This window comes from Hydra vulgaris, chromosome 01 (genome assembly GCF_038396675.1).
Source record: "Hydra vulgaris chromosome 01, alternate assembly HydraT2T_AEP".
In the NCBI taxonomy this organism is placed as follows: Eukaryota; Metazoa; Cnidaria; class Hydrozoa; order Anthoathecata; family Hydridae; genus Hydra; species Hydra vulgaris.
The window spans coordinates 38531573-38555000 of NC_088920.1; the positions used below are offsets into that span (position 1 = coordinate 38531573).

The 23428-nt window shown below is 29.1% G+C and overlaps 2 protein-coding genes across 2 annotated transcripts in view; both read left to right on the top strand.

The window, feature by feature from the left end:
* LOC100207944 (YEATS domain-containing protein 4) overlaps positions 1–5188 on the top strand; it is a 19098-nt gene extending 13910 nt beyond the window's left edge. Inside the window, exon 3 of the mRNA XM_065788114.1 lies at positions 4807–5188. Within this exon, the coding sequence (XP_065644186.1) occupies positions 4807–5160 (354 nt within the window). The 3' untranslated portion in view covers positions 5161–5188. The remainder of the gene's footprint in view (positions 1–4806) is intronic.
* Positions 5189–6045: 857 nt separating this feature from the next.
* The window catches only part of LOC124810220 (uncharacterized), a 43658-nt gene continuing 26275 nt past the window's right edge, over positions 6046–23428 (top strand). Inside the window, exons 1-3 of the mRNA XM_065788111.1 lie at positions 6046–6193; positions 8626–8976; positions 9078–9162. Coding sequence (XP_065644183.1) covers positions 6079–6193; positions 8626–8976; positions 9078–9162 — 551 coding nt within the window. The 5' untranslated portion in view covers positions 6046–6078. The remainder of the gene's footprint in view (positions 6194–8625; positions 8977–9077; positions 9163–23428) is intronic.

A 23428-nucleotide genomic window follows, 5' to 3' on the forward strand; every position in this document is an offset into this window, starting at 1 on the left:
TGATACTACCATTTATTCTTGTCTTGATAAAAAGCTAACACTCTCTGATTGCATGGAGAGGGCATTTGAGCTTGAAAAGGATCTTACTTCTGCTACAGCATGGGGCTCTCAGTGGCTGGTGAACTTTAACTCAGATGAAACTCAACTTTTTCCAGCTATTGTTATTGCAATAATCTAGATCTTCCTATATTTATGAACGGTAATGTACTCAATGAGTCATCTGCCCTTCATCTTCTAGGATTAACTCTTACTTCCGATCTTTCTTGAAAACCATATCCATTGCGAAATAAGCATCTGCTAAGGATACATCTCTTTATCTTGTGCACCACTTTCTTACTCAGGATTCTATTCTTTATTTCTATAAATCTCAAATCCTCTTGTATGGAATACTGCTACCATATCTGGGGCAGATCTTCGAATGATGCCCTTTCTCTTTTAGACAAGTTGCAAAAACGCATTGTAAACATAGTTGGACCTGCTCTTGCAGTCAAACTCCAACCATTATCACATCGTCGTAATGTTGCTTCTTTTTCTCTTTTCTATAAATACTATAATAGGCGCTGCTCTAAAGAGCTATCTATTTAGTAGATGGCACAAGAGCCCCTAGCTCTTTAGAGCTAAGGGCTCTTGTGCCATCTACTAAAATTTATTTTTGTGTTACTCGTCATTTAACTAAGTCTTATTTTTTTACTGTAACTGTTCCTAAGTGTTCCAAAATATCTTGTTCATCTAGTTTTTTTCCTCGAGCATCAGTCCTTTGGAATTCGCTTCCTTCATCTTGTTTTCCTGCTTCATATAATTTGCAATTTTTTAAATTGACTGTTAATCATTATCATGCTCTATAAATTTCATCTTTTCTCTTCCAATAACTTCCAAATCTAATAGTGGTTGCTTGCAGCCTTGTTGGAATTGAAGATTTTGGTAAAAAAAAAAAAAAAGTTACTCATCATCTTTCTATTTGGGCAGTTTTCCATGGTATCTGGAATATAGATATATATATATATATATATATCTATATATATATATATATATATATATATATATATATATATATATATATATATATATATATATATATATATATATATCAGATACCCAGCTTGAAATATTCTTGGAATATATAGATGTGCCCAATGCTCTGCTTGGACCCAGAAAAGCTGTAAAAAAACCAGGATTAAGTAGGGTCCCTGCATATCTCTAAAATATATATACATAAATATGTTTGTATGCAACCCTTAGAATTATGGTTGGCATTTGGCATTTAACTTAATTTTTATAACTCAAAAAGCTGTATGTATGTATGTATGTATGTATGTATGTATGTATGTATGTATGTATGTATGTATGTATGTATGTATGTGTGTATGTATGTATGTATCTATATATATATTTATAGAGCATGATAATGATTAACAGTCAATTTAAAAGATTGCAAATTATATGAAGCAGGAAAACAAGATGATGGAAGCGAATTCTAAAGGACTGATGCTCGATGAAAAAAACTAGATGAATAAGATGTATTCACTGATTCATTTTTATTTAATTAATTACTATTGTTGGCATTCATATTTCTGTATTCTACAATCTATAATCTGTCTGTACAGTATGCACTAATGACAAATTGCACTTGCACTATAGTATAAACTACAATACACTGTTTATATGCTGTACATTATTTATACTGTTTGTAACTAATGGATTTTTTTTTTTACTAGAACTTTAAAATGAGTAATATGGCTTTCACCAGATCTTCTGCTGAAGTATGGCTATTTGGAAACCTACTGAAACATTGCCCTCTGTAAGACTTCCATCAGAGAAGATATTCTGAGGACACTTCTTTTTCATCACCAAGAGGCAAAACAAAAAGTGAAGACATCAGTTTGAAGAACAGTTGAAACAGTATTAGCTATCTGGGAAGAGAATCCTAACTCAAAGGATTGACAATGCTGAAAGGAAAGTAAAAAAACTGCATAATGATTACCTTTTTTTTTAAGAAAAACAAAAGCAAAAAACTATTTGATCTTTCAACTAAAGAGGCTCTAAATACTATGAAAAATGAAGATGAAAACTTTCTGACAATGCAACAGGAGGATCTATTAAGCTGCGGCATGGCAGGAGTGGACTAGCAGCTAGAGAAAATCAAAAGCAATGCAGAGAAACCCAAGCTGAAGCTAGGCGTCTACTTAGTCAAGCTGAGTTGCAAGAGCACATCGAATAAATTTTGTCCTTGTCAGTGATGAGAGTGCCAGTCAAACAGATTCATTGGAATTAGATACTGTTGAATATTACATCCAAACTCCTTTCACTTCCAATACAAGCAGTTCGAAGAAATATAAGAAAATTCTCATTAGAAGTGTGGCATCATCTCTAGATAGGGTAAACATTTCTGACTGTTGAGAAACAATTCTGACTCTTTATTGTTGGAACAGTGGCTCGGGCTTTTGGAAAAACAGTGATAGAGCTGGCATAATCATACAGATTAACCGTAGGGAAAGACAAAAGAATTGACAAGCCGTCACTGAAGCCAGCAAAACATATTCTCCTTTAGTGATCCTTTACTTTTCCACTGGGATGCAAAGCTTTTAAGTAACATTGCAGATGGAAAGCATAAAGTGGATTGAATTGCAATCATTTTTACTGGCAGTGGAGTCAAAAAACTGTTAGTTGTTCCAATGATTAGTTAAAATTAGCAAAGAACAAGAAACTGCTTGCATGAAGGCTTTGGATGACTGGCATCTGAGATTTAAGGTGAGAGGACTCATTTTCGACATCATTTCATCAAATACTAGGCTAAATATTGGCATTTGGAATCAGTGGATGACCGGAAGTAGGTCATTTCAAATGTTTCCAGATCAACTGGTCAAAAATTAACAAAACTGTGTTTATGGTAGCCTGTGACAACCTCATCAATACAGAATGGCTTGTTGGACTCCAGAAAGAGATGTTGAAATACTATGTTAAAGCTATAAAGAGTCAGCAACCCAGAGATGATTGTCTAGAGCTTCTCAATCTATGTCTTATTTTCCTTGGGGGATCAGCAGATTCAACCAATTCATCAAAGGAGGATGACTACTTGTTTAAAGCTCCCAGAGCCAATCACAATGTCCTGTTAATGGCAAAGGCAATATACTGCTTCAAGATTTACATGTTCTAACATGTAAATCTTGAAGCAGTATATATAGTAGTATATATGTATATATATATTGATGTAGCAGCTAGCTATAAGGTAGTTGATGTAGCAGCAGGCTATAAGATAGTAAATGTAGCAACACTCCGCGCATGTTCTAAAATTATTATAAGACAATAAAAAAAACAAAAATAAAAGCACTATTAATTATGAAAACTTTCTTATTGTGGTTTTTAAAAAACTATAAAACTTAATGTACTTTATTGCATTATTTTAATTGTTTTAACTTTTAGACAGCATTAAAATGTAGCTTAATTGTTGAAAGAGACTTTTATAAAATGAAAGAGACATAAAAATTTCTCTTGACTATGATATAAGGATATATATATATATATATATATATATATATATATATATATATATATATATATATATATATATATATATAATATATATATTTCCCTCGGAATGAGGGCGGCATTTGGCAACGCTGACCTAACAGCTGACTTAAAAGTGTTTAAGGTTGGCAAAAAAATTACCAACCTTATTTCAGCATCAGGTTGGTAAATTATTGCCAACCCCATTTTTTCTAATTCCAAGGGCTGTATATATGCAGTTACAATCAAAAGCCATCATTTGGACTTGCAGTAATGGCACCCCATATTATGATTTTGGAACAATGCTTTACAGTCAAAAGCAAATATTGGAAGTTTTATCGTTGGCAAGGCGAGTGTCTAACGCTTATAGAAAGACAACCAAGTTGATTAATTAATAATTCACTAAATGTTACATTCTCCCAATATTCTGCTGACCAGTCCTAGTATTTCTGACAAAAAGCCATATGGTTTTTAATATTTTTTTGAAAAAGACAAAAAAATTTTGCTGGAACATGGTACTTTAAACAAAATTATTTAAACAAATCTCTTCTAATTGTCACAACAATTAGTGCTTATCTGTGGGTATGCTTATAGATAAAATTTCAGAAGCACTGGAAAACACTTTTGCAAAACAATGAGTGGGATTATCTGCCATTTGAGTAGTCATCTTTGATCATCCGAGTTTTGCTTTTAAAATCACCTGCTTCAAAGTATTACAAAATAATAATAATAATATATACATATATATATATATATATATATATATATATATATATATATATATATATATATATACACACACACACACACACACACAGAATATTAAGAGTTTATTAACATAATTGTTTGTGTAAAGCTTGTGAGTCATTTTAAAAATACTAATAAAACATTTTACACATACTAATAAAACATTTTATACATACTAATGAATCATTTTACACATACAAATGAATCATTTTATACACACTGTTTCATGTAAACTAAATAGGAACTAAATAGTAGAAATATAAAAAAAAGCTATATTAAAAAAAATAATACTTGGAAGAAAAAAAACATAGTTCATTTGTTATTTTTTAGTAAAAAAAGTTTTTTTAATTTTATTATTAGTGATTTTTTTGAAGTTATTTTTATTTGTTTAAAAAGCTTTTTTTCAAAAAGTGCATGAAGGGCCATTATTATTAAAATAGTGCTATTATTATTAAGTACTATGTTATTATATAGATTATATATCGTAAAGTCAAGTTTAAAAAAAACTTAATGAAATATTAAAATGATAGTATAATATTGTTATTATTTGTTTAGGTAACACTTTATCATCTTTTAAAGTTATTTTCTAATCCCCTTCTTGCAAATCAACCACATGTGGGTACACAAGGTCAGCTTGTATCAGAATTTTATGATGAGATCATTTTTCATGACCCTAGCATATTTCTTTATAAACAGCTAACTACTCCAAAGATGTCAACAGCTGTTCGTAAACATGAAACTGATTGGAAGACTAAAGGTAATAAGACATTAGCATCTATAAAATTAGCCAAGAAAAGGGTTGCAGAGGAAATTGCACAAATGAATGACAGGCTAAAAAAAAGAAAAGTTGCTATTCAGAAATTAAAGGAAGAAATACAGAAGATTGAAAAGCAAAACCAAAAGCAATGACTTTTATTGTAATTTCACTTAAGTTCAAGTAAGTAACATTGTATTTGTTGCAAATACTTATAGTACTGAAATTGAACAAAAAAAGTGTTTTTAACATTTTCTTTTTTTTTCTTATGTTACATTAATATTTATATGTAATTGATAACACAAGTTTATAATTTTTTTTATTTTTTTTATTAATAGTGTATTATGTTTTTAAAAATATTGGTGTAAAAAACAAAAATTTAGAAAGCGTTATTTTTTTCATTAGAATAAAACTGGATAAAAAGACATGGAAAAAGAAAAGAAAAAAAACCAGAGTTATTAAAAGAACGAAAAAGTTAAAAATAATTTAAAGTATATAATAAATAAAATGAAAATTTATGATTGAATCTAATATTCTTGAAAAAACTACATGCAATTTTTTGACTTTATTTACTGCACAAAGATTGCAGCCTGCATAGATTAATATGATCCAATAATGGTTGCTTATCAAGATAATGATGGATAAAATGGATAAGATAAGATGGAGAAAAGAAAGATGAGACAACATTTTTTGAACAAGTTTTTTTTTTTTTTTTCGTTTTTTTTTTTATTCAAGTTAATTTTATTCCTTTTCTATTTTCAATACAAGTTCATTTTTATCGTTTTTAGTAATTTAGTATTTATTTTGTACTTTGCTGTTTTTCTCTTTAAATGTAATTTAGCCATATTTATTGTGCACTTTGCTGCGTTTTATTTTTCTTTTGTAATCAAACCATAATTATTGTGTATTTTGCTGTGTAGTGTTTTTAACTATTTTTTATAGTTTTTTTTTTGACAAGGTTATGTTTTGTGATGTTTATTTCATAATTATATTATTAATGTAAAATATTGTTTCAAATATGGTTCGAATGCTCAAAATGGCTTTTCAAATTAAATATGATTTTTGTTTAGAAAATGATTATAGTAATAAAATATTTATTTACATTATGGTTGTCCACAGTTTTGCTGCATAGTACTTTACAGAATGAAACAAATACAATTGAGATACCACAAAGTTTAAGTTCAACAGGTTATTAATTACTTGCTTACAATTTAAAAAGCGAAGGGAGTTTAAGTATGCTCTTGTGAACCAATATTGCTTAAAACAAACATCTTTACAAAATTATAAATTGCATATGACACTACTTGACTTTTCCCCCCTACCCCTTCCCTTTTTTTGATTGATTATGATTTAATATGCTGATTTAGTATGTTATAAAAATATAGGTCTGAAAATTTAAGGAAAATACTCTAGTTGATGTTCAAGTTAAAAATGTTACTTCAAAAACAGTGATATTCGCCATCTTTTTTATACTTGATTATGATTAAATTCCGCTTCCAAGTAAACTTAAAACAACCTGGTTTCTATTGACACTAATTAAAAGTTTTATTTATTAGTGCCAATAGAAATCAGGCTGTTTTAAGTTTACTTAAAAGCAGAATTTAATCACAATTAATTATATTAAAAAAATGAATATTACCATTTTTAACATTAACATCACATTAGATTACTTTGTATAAGTTTTCAGACTTATATTTTATGCAATACTGAATAAGCAAAATGTATTCAATTATAATCAATTATAAAAACAAATTAATTAAAAAATTAAATAGTTTATTACAAAAATCTATTATAAAATCTATTACAAAGGGTTAAAAAGATCATTAAAATACAATATTAAAATCTGTCAGTCTCAGCTCAATACACAAATAAAAAAAGTTTCAAGTAGTTAGTTTGAGTTTGGCATTTGGCAATTGCAACCTAACTGCCAAACTCAAAGTGTCTGAAGTCGGAAAAAAATTGCTGACCTTTTTTTCAATGTTTTATGGTAACACCTTTGTGTCAAACTTTTTTTGCCAATCTGAAACTGACTTCTAACAGTTTGAGGTTGGCAAAAATTATATCCAAAATTTCTTTAAGCACCAAAAATGTAAATGTTTTTATAAAGAAGACTCTTTAAGAAAATTTTTTTTATTTGTAAAACCATTTTATTAATAAAAAATAATACATGTTTTGACTAATGCTAGTCAGCTTCAGTTAAAATTAAATATTTAAAGTTTGTTAAAATACCTATAAAGGTTTTGAAAAAAAACACAATACAAAATATATTTTCGTGTTCAAACTAATAATATTATAATTACAAAAATACAATAAAATCAGTTCAATAGTTTATCATGTCATACTAAAGAAATAGGAAATAACAAAAAAATAGGTTAAAAAAATACGCTGTATGTATAGAAAGTAGTTGCTAAACAGAAAGTGTTATTTGGACATGGTTAACCTATTTATTCATTCCAGGTTTTACCCATTCTATGAACATTAAGTAAGTTTGAGAAAATTTGTTAGATGCAGAATCTAAAACAGAAAAACACTTATCACTTATTTGCATGAAGTATTCTTCATTAGCATGGAGATGCTTATAGATATGAGACTTTTTGTCCCTCTTGTAATGTTCAGATATCCGCGTCTTGTCTCAAATGACACTTTGTTTAGCTACTACTTTCTATACATACTGTGTATCTTTTTAACCTTTTCTTTTGTTATTTCCTATTTCTTTAGAATGACATGATAAACTTTTAAATTAATTTTGTTGCATTTTTGTAATTGTATTATTATTAGTTGGTACAATAATAATAAAAATTTTTTTTTCAAAACTTTATAGGTATTTTAATAAATTTTAAATATTTAATTTTAACTGAAGATGACTAGTGTTAGTCAAAACTTGTTTTTTATTAATAAAAAGGTTTTACAAATTAAATTTATCTTGTTAATAAGTATGTAATTATATATATATATATATATATATATATATATATATATATATATATATATACACTCTTGCATGATCGTTTTTTAAGTTTTTACCATAAAATGTCAGTTTTAGGTTGTTTTTTTAAAAAAACAATCTAAAACTGACATTTTATGGTAAAAAAAAGTTATTATAAAGACCGGAAAAAATTAAAAAAAAATTTTTTTAATGGCTTTTTTTTAATTATTTAATAGACTGCTTTCCCAAACCAAGCCCTCAGTCGATATAGCGGCACTCCTTTGCAAGTCAGGCTATAAGATAGTGGATGTAGCAATACTCCGCACAATGTTTTTAAACGCATTCAGAATGTTTTTTAAAACATTGTAGTCTTTTGATTTGCATTTTTGTGGTTTTTTAATCTTAATTAGTTTCCGCAATTAAATTAATGCGTTTTGTTATAATCTAACCTTAATTTTGTCAGTTTAAAAACCACAGACAATCGAAAAGCTGTTTTTTACCACAAACTGTATATCGAAGCCCTTTACTATATATATATATATATATATATATATATATATATATATATATATATATATATATATATATATATATATATATATATATATATATATATATATATATATATATATATATATATATATATATATATATATATATATATGCTTGTATATAAAAGTTTTTTATTTCTTAGCTTCTTCCTCCTCAAGTTCTGTTCAAAGAAACTATTCAAGTTCTTCATTGGATAATTTTACTACAAGTACAAGTACAACTACAAGTAGTTATTTTGTAAAAAGTTCCAGTACTGAAAATCTTTCAAACACTTCTGGTATTAGCATAAGTTCTTCAGTTCCTGAAACAAGTTTTACTACCGTTTTTTCAAGCTCCTCTGCTGTTTTACATTCATCTACAACTGATTCTAGTAAAATGTTTACATCAAGTTACACTTCTGCCACCCCTTTGAGTTCCTCTATTAATACAGTTTCAGTTTTTCCCACTAGTTCTTCACAGAATATATTTACATCAACTTTTTATAAGGCTTATGGTATGGTTATTTTAAAGTTAGGCTTTTATTAAAAACTGTATCAGTTTATAGAATAATTTATTAGAAGTTTTTCTAAATAAATATTTGATTTAATGTTTCAGATTTTGTAGCATGTGAACAGAAGAATAATTGTAAGAATGGAGGTAGTTGTGCACTTAACAAGTCAAATAACAGTACTATATGTTTGTAAGTTCAAATGTTGCTACATGTATTTTATAAATGTACATATATATACAACCCTCGAAATTAGGGTCGGCATTCAGCAATGCCGACCTAACTGCCGACCTGAAAGTGTTTGAGGTTGGCAAAAAATAGCCGACTTTGTTTATATGTTTTATGGTAAGACCTTTGTATAAAATAATTTTTGCCAACCTGATGCCAACCTCTAAAAGATTGAGGTCTGCAAATTATTGCTGACCTTATTTTTCCTAATTCCGAGTGTTGTATATATATATATGTATATATATATATATATATGTATATATATGTATGTATGTATATATATATATGTATATATATGTATGTATGTATTTATATATATATATATATATATATATTTTTATATATATATATATATATATATATATATATATATATATATATATATATATATATATATATATATATATATATATATATATATATATATGTAAATATATGTATACAGTGTCTCTAAAAATTATCCGACCAAACATTTTTAAAAATATTTTTCCTAAAAAAAGTATTTTTGTAAATTTGACTTTTTTTGTAAACTCAAGATTAATAAAAATAAAAGAACATGTTTTTAAATAGATTTTATTTATTTTAATGTAAAATATGAATCATAAAGTTTTCAGTCTTAAAATAAAGGAACTTAGGTCGTTTTTTTATTGTCAAAAAAGTATTCGACCAACAAATTTTTTATTTCATAATAAATTATTATATAACAAAACAATTATTTTAATATTTTGTTGGGCCTCCCTTTGCTTGGATTACAGCTTCTAGACGTCTAGGCATTGATTCGACTAAAGATTTTGTTTCTTCTGGTTGAATCTTTTTCCAGGCTTCTTCAATTGCCACTTTAAGGTTATCTTTTTTGGAAAATGATCGATCTCCAATTTTTTGGTCTTAAATTTCCCACAAATGTTCAAAGAGATTAAGGTTCGGTGATTGCACGGACCATTCCAAGACCTCAACATTATTTTCAACAAACCACTCCTTGGTTTTAGTGGCACTATTCTTGGAATCGTTATTTTGCTGAAATGTAAAATCAGATCCTAGCTGAAGTTTTCGAGCAGAGGACAAATTTTGCTTTAATATGTTTCTGTATTGCACCTGATCCATTATAGTATCAATAAATTGGAGTTTTCCGACACCCTTCCAAGCCATTGAACCCCTTACCATCATGTTACCGCCACCATACTTGACAGTTCCTCTCAAGCAACTTAATTTGTAGGCTTCTCCGACTTTTCTCCAAACTTTTTGGGCTCCATCGGATGACTTTAGGTTGAATTTTGATTCGTCGCTCCACAGGATCTTTTTCCAGAAACTTAACGGCATTTTTTTGAACTTCTTAGCAAACTCCAATCTTCTTATTATGTGTTTCTTACTCAAATATGGTTTATTACATACAAATTGTCCTTGAAATCCCTGGTCTTGTATACGATTTCTGATTGTCTGATGGGATAATTTGATTCCATAATTCTCTTCAGCTTGCTCAGCCAGTTTTCAAGCAGAAATGAAGCAATTTTTCTTGACTTGTATAATTAAGTTTCTATCAAAACTCTTAGAAGTCTTTTTTTTTTTTTTTGCGACCCTGCCCTTCTTTTGTGGCTGTTGTTCCGATCAAATTATACTTCTTCATTATGTCGGATACTGTATTATGAGGAATTCCAGTCTCTTGCTGCACCTGACGATAGATTTTACCCTGATTGACTAGATCAACAGCTAAATTTCTCTGAGAAACAGTCCAGTGACGTTTACCTCCAACCATTTTACTTAAAAAAACATGAAACCTTTTTTTTATACAAAACTTTTTTTTTACTACAAAAAAAGTTTTTTGTTATGCAATTTCATTAATTGTATAAAAATTTGCTAAAATATTTCAACAAATTTCACATAAAATTAATTAACTTTACCTAAATATCGCTTGGTCGGATAATTTTTTTACAAGCCTATTCAATACTAAGTTTCTTTTAGGACAATTAATAAACCAACTGAAGCATAAATCAAAATATATGAACGCTAAATAACATACTATTCCCAATAGAATTAAAATGACAAGGTAAGTATTGCTATTCATTGTTTATAGTATAATTTAGAGCGTAAACATTTGTTTTTGGGAAAAAATTTGTTTGATCGGATAATTTTTTGAGAGACTGTGTATATATATATATATATATATATATATATATATATATATATATATATATATATATATATATAAATATGCATATATATGTATATATATACTAGGGTTATGACTTTTTGACTTTTAAAAAAAAAAATTTCCTTCGTCATAAATCAAGAAACTTTTGTTAGAAAACATTGAAAATATGTTCAACCCGCAATTAAAATTATGAATCATCATTTATTTAATTTTGTTACTGCTACTACTAATATGTGTGGCTTTGCTGAAAATCATTTCAAAACTTGCATAGATTAGAAGTGTTTAGAACTTTAGAACATTTTGAAATGTTCGAGAATATTTTAGACGACTTTAGAACATTCTGGAACAATTTAGAATATTCTAGAATATCTAATTTTATAGTTATTACAGAAGCAACACATGGCAACATACAAGCCTAGCGATATAGCATTCAGAAGAACAAGGATGTCTGGACCTATAATCTGGTAAAATTTGAAGACTCTCATAAAAGATAAAGAATGGTCCCTTTGGAAGAATGATCACTGAAAGAAAAGTACAGAATGCCTCTCCAAAAGCAAATTATCATATGCTACCATTTCCTTAAACTAAAAATCAAAGGAAGAAAGGAGCGAATAGCAGAAATTTCCAAAGAAGTCACCAAATTGTGGAAGAATAAACTGAATTTTCCTCGTGTATCTGATCAAGTTATACAAGCAAAGCTTCATAAAATACTGAAATGTTATGATAAATGTGTCAAGCAGGGAAGCTACAAATCCCTTGATGAAATTTTTGATATTACTAAAGTGGATGGAACATGGTTATCTTCCGAGGACAAGTGATTGTACCATCTCCAAGTGGAAAGTGGCCAGTAAAGAAACGATCCATCCCCCTAAAAGACAAAAACTTTCTAATAGGTCATATAACTCATCGTCTTACTATCCTGGTTTTAGTGATTCTGACTCTGAGGCTGACGATAGTGAATATGAAAACAATGAAGAAGAAGATGAGACTACTCCTATGCCAAGCAGAAATCATCATAAAAGCAGTCAACTTGGTGACCTACACAAGAGTATCAACAAACAAATCTGCTAACATATGCAAGCTATTTGCTCGTGAAGACATCCCAATTCCATGGCAATCAGCTATTTACAAGTCAAAAACAATCAAAGAGGCAATCAAGCTGAGAAAAGAAATAATTGAAAAGTTGCATATGGAAATTTGATCCTTACACTTTGATGGCAAGCACATCAACGGAATTAATTATCAAGTGGTCGTTCTTAAAAATGAATTCCAGAGCTATACTAGCGATCCTGGTTTTCATTTTAATTCCTTCAACAAGGACAGTTCTGCAGAGAGTCGATTTATATCGTATGGCTGGGCAGACCATTGATTTACAGACCAACTGTACAATGAAAACAACTTTAATAACTTGGCTGAAGTACTGAGTCCATACAAAAAGGCTTGAAGCACTTTGAAAAATCACTGGAAGCAAGAGCCATTACTACAGATCCCCAGAGGTAATCAATGCGCAGAGCGCACAATAAAAGTAATGAAGGAAATGTATTCGTCGTGCAAAAATAAAGACAAATTTCACCTTCTATTCCTTTTATGTAACAAGCAAGGTTAACAGTCTGAGTCATTGATAGATTGAAAATTTATTGTATTACATAACTATGACATTCTAAATACATTTGAATACATAGTAGTACTTATGTAAAAATCGATTTTTCAATGGCGGGGTGAACTTTTTTCAAAAAATATGCATGTGTGTGTGTGTGTGTGTGTGTGTGTGTGTGTGTGTGTGTGTGTGTGTGTGTGTGTGTGTGTGTGTGTGTGTGTGTGTGTGTATTAGCCCATTTCATTTTAACTCTCGTGAACAAGTTTTAATACGCGGAGTGTCAAATATTCCCAAGGTATTGTTTTCCAAATGAAATTTTTTTATTTTTTATTTTGGATAACTATTCATAATCATGCCATTCTTTTAAAGTTTAACATTTTTACATTTTTTGAGTTTTTAAGGGCATTTTCAAAAAATCTGCGCAAATAGAAATTTACAAATCATTAACTGTATAATAACGTCATTACAAATAATGGAAGGTATTTTACCTATACTGGATGTGTGCATTTTTATTACTATTATTTTTGTTGACTGGTGGTATTTTAAAGATATATATATATATATATATATATATATATATATATATATATATATATATATATATATATATATATATATATGTATATATATTTATATATATATATATATATATATATATATATATATATATATATATATATATATATATATATATATATATATATGTATATATATATACATATGTATATATATATATGTATATATATATATACATATATATATATATATATATATATATATATATATATATATATATATATATATATGTATATATATATATATATGTATATATATTTTAATTTCATCAAAATTACTGTATATATAAATATATATATACAGTTATTTTGGTGAAATTAAAAAAAACGTGGTTTTTAAACACAAAAGTGTTGAGGGCCAATACACAGCAATTAGAACTTTGTTAGATGCTTTTAATCTCATACAGTTCACTCACTTCAAGCCCTGGCTAATTAAAAGGGGTTTGTGCAAGATTAGCTAAGTTTCCTGGCTGACTTCCCTTTTTGCAAAAACAAAATGTATAAGTTTCTAATTCAATAGAATGACTGAGTACATTTCTCTCTCCAGAGTATCACGGTTTTTGACCTGCAACTTTTCTGATTCTGCAATTTTTAAAGTAAAACTTAATTTCATAAGTTTTGATATTTTAGCCTTATTATTTAAGAATAATTTATATCATAGTAGCAAATTGCTAAAAAACATTGTTTAGAAAAATGATTTAAAATCAGATGTAAAATACAAAGAAAGTAACTCTAACCAATTTTTTTTTCTTATAATCAGTAGAAAAATGATAAAAATGAAATCAATAGAAATAGCACTTTTATTTCATCTTGTCAAAATTAAATGTAATAAATTTTTAGCAGTGTCATTTTAAACCTTATTTTATCTACATTGCATTATTTTTGATTTACACTTTTAAGATCAATAAGACTATTGGCAGATGTATATTGAGCCTGCTGCAAAGGTGAAATACAAATCATGGTAAAACCATAGAGGTGTTTGGTGTTGACATTAGCATCTTTTGACCGAGATAGCAATATAAAAATGGTAAAAAGTTCTGTATTCAAAAACAAAGGGAGGTCTTAAAAGATGTAAAAACGGATAGAATCAAAGCTGAAATCCTTTTGAAAGCAGTTTTTGTTGATAAAGACCAGGCTTGGGAGAAAGACCAGGTCTTGTGTTCTATATTTCACCAGACTACTAGTTAATTTTTGATATTCTAGGTCATAGTTTGAAAAAATGCTGACGGATGAGACTCCCTCAGACTTTTTGGATACAATGAATTACATAGCTTTTAAAATCTTTCAAAGTTGCTAACAACTCATCAAAACTCATAGCAAAATCGTAAATCTATTGAACATAGTTTAAGAAATTTATTTCTCAAAACAAGAATTAAATTTCTTGTTTTTGAAAATAAATGGCAGGTTAGAACAAAGAAACGTATTTCTTAAAACAAGAAACGTATTTCTTGTTTTAAAAAAAATATTTTGTAATAAAAAATTAAATTTTGCTGTGCTTACAGTAAAACATATTCAAGATAATATAGAGTGTGTGATGAGCTTGGAGAAGCTTCAGAAGCTACTTCAAATAAAGAGTTCTTGTAAAAAACCATTCAAAAAAGAAGAAAAGTGGATTCAAGGAGCTAGCTACAGCGACTGCTTCCTCGCTTTCTCGTTATTGAATGGTTCTAATAATTTGAATTTCGATCTGATACCTAACTGCAAACTCTGAACCTTAAAAGTAATTTTAAAAATTATTTTTTTACATATTTTCTTAAGATATTTGTCTGAAAATTTGCTGAAAATTTATATGCATATAAATATTTATTGTACATTTGCAGCGTTAGTAAATTTGCTTCAGAAACAAGAGACCTGTGGCAGTGATGGATCCAGCATTTTTTGGTGTTTGAGCTAACATGGAGCAAAATCCAAACATTTGTATGTTTATACTTATGTCAAATAATGATGCTTTTTTAAGAGTTGCAATGATTGGAGGCTTGGAACAAAAAAACCCTAAAATTTTATCCCTCCTTCCCTAAACATGAGAGCAACAAGTTGATGAAATTAAATAAAATTGAATTTCAGCAAAACTTTTTTGCTATTCTTAACTAAATTTATATTCAATTTTTAAGTATTGTTTTACAATCTCTAAGCGTTCAAAAATTATGACCATACAAAGTTTGTAACTCCCTCAAATTGAGGGAGTTACAAACTTTATATGGTCATAACTAAACTTTATATGATCATAATTTATAAACGTTGAGAGATAATACTGTAAAACTTGAAAATTATCGATGAATATAAACTTAGTTAAGAATAACAAAAAAATTGCTTTACAACTTGCTGCTCTCACATTTGGGGCAGAGGGGATGAAATTTTAGGGCTTTTTTTGTTCCCAGCCTCCATTATTGCAATATTTTGCAAAGCATCATTATTTGACATAAGTATAAACATACAAATGTTTGGAGTTTGCGCCATGTCTGTTAGCTGTCTTAAACACCAAAAAATGCTGGATCCTTCACTGATTTGTGGTTTATTGCCTACTCTAGCCTTTTTTCCAACATTAAGCAAGCATAAAGCATTCTGTGGTGCAACCATTAGGTCTTCTTGGAGCACCTAAAATATCCACAGAAAAATTTGTATATATATTTTTGAATCACATTGATACATTTTGATTTAGTTTACAAGAAAACGAAAAAAAAAAATTTGAAATTCCTTTACCCAATCTTTTAAGGAAACAATTTTGGATTTGGATTTGTTTGATCCAAGGCTCCAGTAACAGAAGTTTAAAAAAAAAACATCATTTGATACCAAAATGAGGTAAAAATCATAAAGTTTCTCAAATGACTGGAAAAAAGTTCAAAGATCAACAAAAAATTACTTTACAATAGCCAAAGTGTTAAGTTATCTATCATAATTAGTGAAAGATAGGTACAACATATTTCTTAAATTAATAAGCACAGTGTTTTTTTTTGGTACAGTAACACATTAAAAAATTTGGACACAGTAAAAAAACTGGATCACAAATTGATAGAATACGAAAAAACATAATTAGAGTTATAAAAACGATTGGTTTTAAAATTGAGATCCAAACAAACCTACCTGCAGTCAACTTCTTAGATGTATCCTTTAACTTAGAAAAAAGCTCCTACCAACCTTTCAAAAAACCAAATGAATATCTAAGTTACATCCACTCTGATTCCAACCACCCTCCGTAAATAATAAAGCAAATCCCCATCTCTATCAATAACAGATTATCACAAAATTCCTCGAATGAAAAAACATTTAATTTATCTACACCAGAATACGAAGATGAATTAAGAAGAAATGGCTTCACTAATTTTTATTTAAAGTATAACCCCCAAAAAAGAGGAAAAAAGACAAGAAAAAGAAATATAATATAGTTTAACCCCGCTTTCAATAAAAGCGTTTCTACCAATGTCAGACATATCTTCCTAAACTTAATCGACAAACACTTTCCAACATCCCACCCCCTAAGTAAACTATTCAATCAAAACACCATCAAATTGAGTTACAGCTGCACCAAAAATATCGAAAGTATAATAAAAAGCCACAACAACAAAATTAGTTCAGAAAGACCAAAAGAATACCCACCCTGCAATTGCATAAAGAAAGAAAACTGCCCTATCATAGGAAAATAGAGCCTCTAATGTTATTTATAAATGTATAGTATCCCCCCCTAACACCCCAGAAAAAGTATATATTGACCTAGCAGAAGGTGAATGGAAGAAAAGATGGGCTAACCACAAACACTCATTCACAAATAAAAAGATGAAAAATTCAACCACTCTTTCAAAGTATATATGGCAGATAAAAAAAAACTTAAGAATAACACCAAAATTAACTTGATCAATAATTAAACAAGTCCCAGCCTTAGCAATGTAACCAAAAAATGCTTGCTTTGCCATCATGAAAAACTTTGCATAATATCATACAAAGGTACGCAAAAATTATTAAATGAAAAAACAGAAATTATTTCAAAGTGCTGTCACAAAAACAAGTTCTTGCTTGACAACCACGAGCCCAAAGATTAAAAAACCAAACCACGCTCGCAAGTAGTTATAGTTTTATAATTGTTTTTGAACGCCACAATGTTTATTGAGTATATTTTTTAAAGAAAAAAACAATGTATTTTTTATCTGATGATTGCTAAACGCATGAAACTTTTAGTAGTAAAAATCATGTAGTTATTTTTATTTAATCTTGTCAAAAAATCAATTATATATATATAGATATAGATAGATATATATATATATATATATATATATATATATATATATATATATATATATATATATATATATATATATATATATATATATATATAGAAATTCATATATATATATATATATATATATATATATATATATATATATATATATATATATATATATATACATATATAATACATATATATATATATATATATATATATATATATATATATATATATATATATATATATATGTATATTGTGTATATTATATTATATGTATATTATGTAAATTCATATATATATATATATATATATATATATATATATATATATATATATATATATATATATATATATATATATATATACATATATAATACATATATATATATATATATATATATATATATATATATATATATATATATATATATATATGTATATATATATATATATATGTATATATATAGAAAGAGAGAGAGATATATATATATATACATATATATATATATATATATATATATATATATATATATATATATATATATATATATATATATATGTTAAACTTCAATATATACCAAAATTTGAATTACAGGAAATCATAAAGGACTTAACAACTACTTAACTGCTACTGGTAACATGTAACCCAGTACAATCTGCTTCATGTCCTGCTGCCTTTTAAGGCAAAGGCTAGGAGATGCCAACTCCGACTTAAAACACCCCCTACCTTGGAGCTCTTGGTTAAGTGAAGGCTAAAGATGGTGTCTCGATAAAATAACTCATCGTGGGCAGATGCTAAATGCATCAGGCTACTGTCTTGCAGAAGGCCTGCCAGGCAAAGACTTAAGCGGTGAACAGATTCTATCTGTTGACCAGCCTCGCATACCTTCATCTATTAGGTTGGCGCAGATGTATTTTTAATACATTGTTTTCAGTTCAGGATGTTTAATGCTGGATCTTCTTGACTCAATGCATGAGTTTTGCTCGTGTCTCTGTTTTTATGACTAGGCAACCCATTCTATTATCTCCTAATGAGGGTACAGCTCTAAAACTCAGTTTTATAGTTCTAAGGCCGGCTGGTACTCAGGTTTCCCTAACTCTGTGGTAGCTCTCAGAGGGGTTAATTCCATCAACAGCTGAAAAATATCAAAGTATAAGCAGTGCCATGTTGCGCATGGATTGTGTCCCTGTTTGTACTTTTGGTGTGCATTGCCAAGGTCACATTTGGAGCCCTTTGTTACGGCTTAGGGTTTATTAATAGTGATGAGACAATTGCTTGGGGTATTAAACAGTATACTGAGTGCTGTCTATGCTTTGAGTCAAGTTCTTCAACAAATTTAAAAATGAATAAAGTAGCAAAAACTATAAAACACAAAAACCCATCGTCATCACCAAGTTCTCTAAACCTATCATTCACTAATATTCATGGTCTTCGAAGTAACTTTTCTTCTGTTGAGTCTTATCTCTTGCAAAGTTCACCAGACCTACTTTCTCTTTGTGAAACTAATTTGAGTTCAGCTGTCTCATCTTGTGATCTTAGTATTGAAGGTTATCTTCCTTTAATTCATAAAGACTCCAATAGTCACATGCTTGGCCTGAGCATTTACATTCATAAGAATTCACCCATTTTTCGTGAAACTAGATTTGAATCCACAGACTATTCTTTCATGTGCTTTCATTTAGCATCACTTTACTCTATTGCCTTTCTCCTTGTTCTATATCGCTCTCCTTTATCTCAAGACTGCACTCTTTTTGATGTTATTTCTGATCATATTGACCAAGCCCTCTCTTTTTATCCATCAGCCTATATTGTTGTTGTTGCTGACTTTAATGCTCATCACACTGAATGGCTTGGCTCTAGTGTCAGTGATTCTGCAGGTATTAAAGCCCACAACTTTTGCCTTTCTCAATCCCTAACTCAAGTGTCAACTTTCCAACTCGCTTTCCAGACAACCCGAATCATTTACCTTCTCTACTGGAATTGCGTCTTGTTTCTGATCCTAGTCAGTGCACAGTTTCTCAACATTCACCCTAAGGTGCTTCCAATCACAGTTTGATCTCTCTAAAACTAATATCTCTTTCTTCTTCATCACCTGAATCCCCCTATTATCGTACCTCTTACAACTACCTTAAAGCTGACTGGGATTCTTTCCGTGCTTTTCTTCGTGATGGCCCTTGGGTAGAAATCTTTTGTCTTCCTGACGACAAATGTGCTTCTTACATAACTTCATGAATTCAGGCTGGCACGGAATTTTTTGTTCCCTCTCGACGATTCCAGGTCAAGCCTCACTCTCCTCCATGGTTTTCCTCACATTGTGCTGCTGCGATTGCCAATCGAAACCGTTACTTCCATATCTATCAACAAAACAATTCTTCAGAAAACAGATGTCTGTTTATTACTGCTAGAAACCATTGTAAAAAGGTTTTATCTAATGCCAAAGCCCGCTATTCTCAGGTCATGAAATCTCGTATCTCATCTCAAAAATTAGGCTCTCGTGACTTCTGGAAAATCTTTAATAGTATTAATAATAAGGGTAAATCTGTAATTCCACCTCTCTTGTATGGTTTAGACTTTGTCACCTTACTTAAAGACAAAGCTGAATTGTTTGCTAAAAATTTTTCATCAATATCATCTCTTGATCTCCACTAGTTGCGTTCTACCTGATATTGCCAACAAACAGGTTGATCCATTGCTTGATATTCGTATCACTCCAGCTTCTGTATCTAAAGTGATTTCCTGCTTAGACTCTTCTACATACCTGTTATTGTCTTGCAGAAGTGTTCTCCAGAGCTGTCGTCTATACTCTCAAAACTATTCAACAAGTGCTTATCAGAGTCTTGTTTTCCAGCCTGCTGGAAAGCGGCATCTGTTATCCCTATCTTCAAAAATTCTGGAGAGCAGTCTGATTCGTCTAACTACCGTCCCATTAGTCTGCTTCCTATCATAAGCAAGGTTTTTGAATCTTTAATTGACAAACATTTTATTTCTCATCTTGAATCTAATAACTTACTTTCTGACCATCAATATGGATTTCGATCTTCTCGTTCTACAGCTGATTTGCTAACAGTAATAACCGATTGGTTTTATTGTGCATTAGATAAAGGTGCAGAGGTTAAGGCTCTTGACATTTCAAAAATCCGCTCTTGACATTTCAAAAGATTTTGATAAAGTTTGGTATGCTGGTCTTCTCCATAAGTTTTCTTTATATGGTGTATCTAGCAACATCTTTAAAATTTGAATCATTCCTTTTCAATTGTAGTATAAATGTTGTCCTTGATGGACAGCACTCTTCTTATTCTGTAACTTCAGGGATTCCTCGAGGTTTTATCTTCTGGCCCTATACTCTTTTTAATTTACATTAATGATCTTTCAGATATTCTCACATCTAAGGTGTCATTGTTTGCTGATGATACTACTATTTATTCTTGTCGTAATAAGAAGCCAACACTATCTGATTGCTTGGAGAGGGCATTTGAGCTTGAAAAGGATATCACTTCTGCTACAACATGGGGCTCACAGTGGCTGGTGAACTTTAATACAGATAAAACAGATTTGATATATGGTTTCTTGGAAACCATATATCAAATCTGTTGCAAAATTAGCATCTACTAAGGTTGCATCTCTTTATCAAGCTTGACACTTCCTTACTTTGGATTCTATTCTCTATCTCTATATCTCAAATCCCTGTATTTTGCCATATCCGGGGCGGATCTTCTAATGATGCCCTTTCTCTTTTAGACTAGGTGCCAAAACGCATTATAAACATAGTTTGACCTGCTCTTCCAGCCAACCTCCAACTATTATCATATCGTCCTCATGTTGCTTCTCTTTCTCTTTTCTACAAATGCTATAATGGGTGCTGCTTTAAAGAGCTAGCATCTCTTGTGCCATTTACTAAAATTCATTCTCGTGTTACTCGTTTTTCAATTAAGTCTCATCCTTTTTCTGTCACTGTTCCTAAGTGCTCCAAAAACTCTTGTTTGTCTAGTTTTTTTCATCAAACATCAGCTCTTTGGATTTCGCTTCCTTCATCTTGCTTTCTTGTTTCCTATAATTTGCAATCCTTTAAGTCATCTTTCAATCGTTATCTTGCTCTACAATCTTCATCTTTTCTCTTCCAGTAGCTTCCAACTTTAATTAGTGGTTGCTTGCAGCCTTGTTGGAAGCGAAGGTGTTTAAAAAAAAAACTGTCAAGTTTCACATATTCATGGAATATGTTGACACTTTTGTGAAAAATAATTTTTAATGTTAGTTTTTGCTTTTTTAAATATATTTTTAAAGAGGATTTTTTTATTATTCTTTTGTAGGTACACTTATTTTTATAGTTTTTTAAGAGAAACTTATTTTCATGTTTACATTTCTAATTTGATTTTTTATTTAATCAACATTCTTGATTTGCATGTGATAGGATATGCTCATTCAATATAAAATTACCAATTTTTTTAATTTTCAATTTTTATGTTTTTTTCTGAACACTTTTTTTTTTTTAAGGAATGCTTATGATAGGCAAAATATTTTTTTCGCTCACTCTTTGTTAAGCCAATATATTGTTTATCTGGTGCATTTTTAGAAGAAGCAACAGAAATACATAGCACCTTTTTTGATAAACATTTAAAATATATATTATGCCTACAAAAAGAAGTTGAAATAATATCACACGCAAACCAAAAATGCTTATTAAATAAAAATCAGAATTGGTTTCTAAATGCAGACACAAAAGTATATTTCTCTTAAAAAACTATAAAAATAAGTGTACCTACAAAAGAATAATATCTTCTATAGAAATTATATAATCCTCTTTAAAAACTATATAATTTATCCTCTTAATAAATTTTCTTTAAAAATATATTTAAAAAAGCGGAAATAAACAATTCTAAAGACAATAGTGGTGACATATTCTACAAATGTGTGGAATAGTACAGCATTTAAGACTTGATATCTGTAATTTAGTTTTTGGTATAAATTGAAGTTTATTAATATGACCATTATGAGTCTTTGATGGTCTTTATTGATGAACATTGTTTGAAATAAAAAAAAATTGATAAGTGAATTTCCACTAATTTATTATTGCTCTGCAGCCATATTCACATCTCTCTGTTAAACTAACAGAGGATTTGATTGTCCATTAAGAAAAAAACTTTTAACGGCCAGTTATAAAACGGAGAAAATTAAATGATATTCTAATCAATCTGTTTAGGCTTCGTTTATTAACTTTTCCAATAATTTTTTTAGTTAAAATTCCTCAGTTAGCCAGCTCTGTTAACTAATTTCATGCTGTTTTTCTCATTGCATCTAAATGATGCAATGTCAACAGATGATGATTTAGTTTAATTGGTAAATCGCAGCCGGTGATTTTTTAAATAATGGTTGCTAATAAATTCTCTTAATTCAATTTAAACATGCTACAATACAAAAAAATCAAAGAGTTTGCACCTACCTAACACTTAGTTTCACTATTTTAAATTTTATGCTTATGCTTCTTCACTCTTATGGATTAAACATTTTCTCAAAACTCTATTTTCTTCAATTTTTGCAAACAGGTCAAAATATTAAAACGGAGTAATTTTATTGTGGCTCATTTCAAGAAATTGCGATCATCTTTATTGCACCTAAACGGAGGTTTTATTTTCTTAGTGTTTAAACTATATATTAACTTCAAAATAAGTTATTTCACTGTGTACCTTGTACTGTG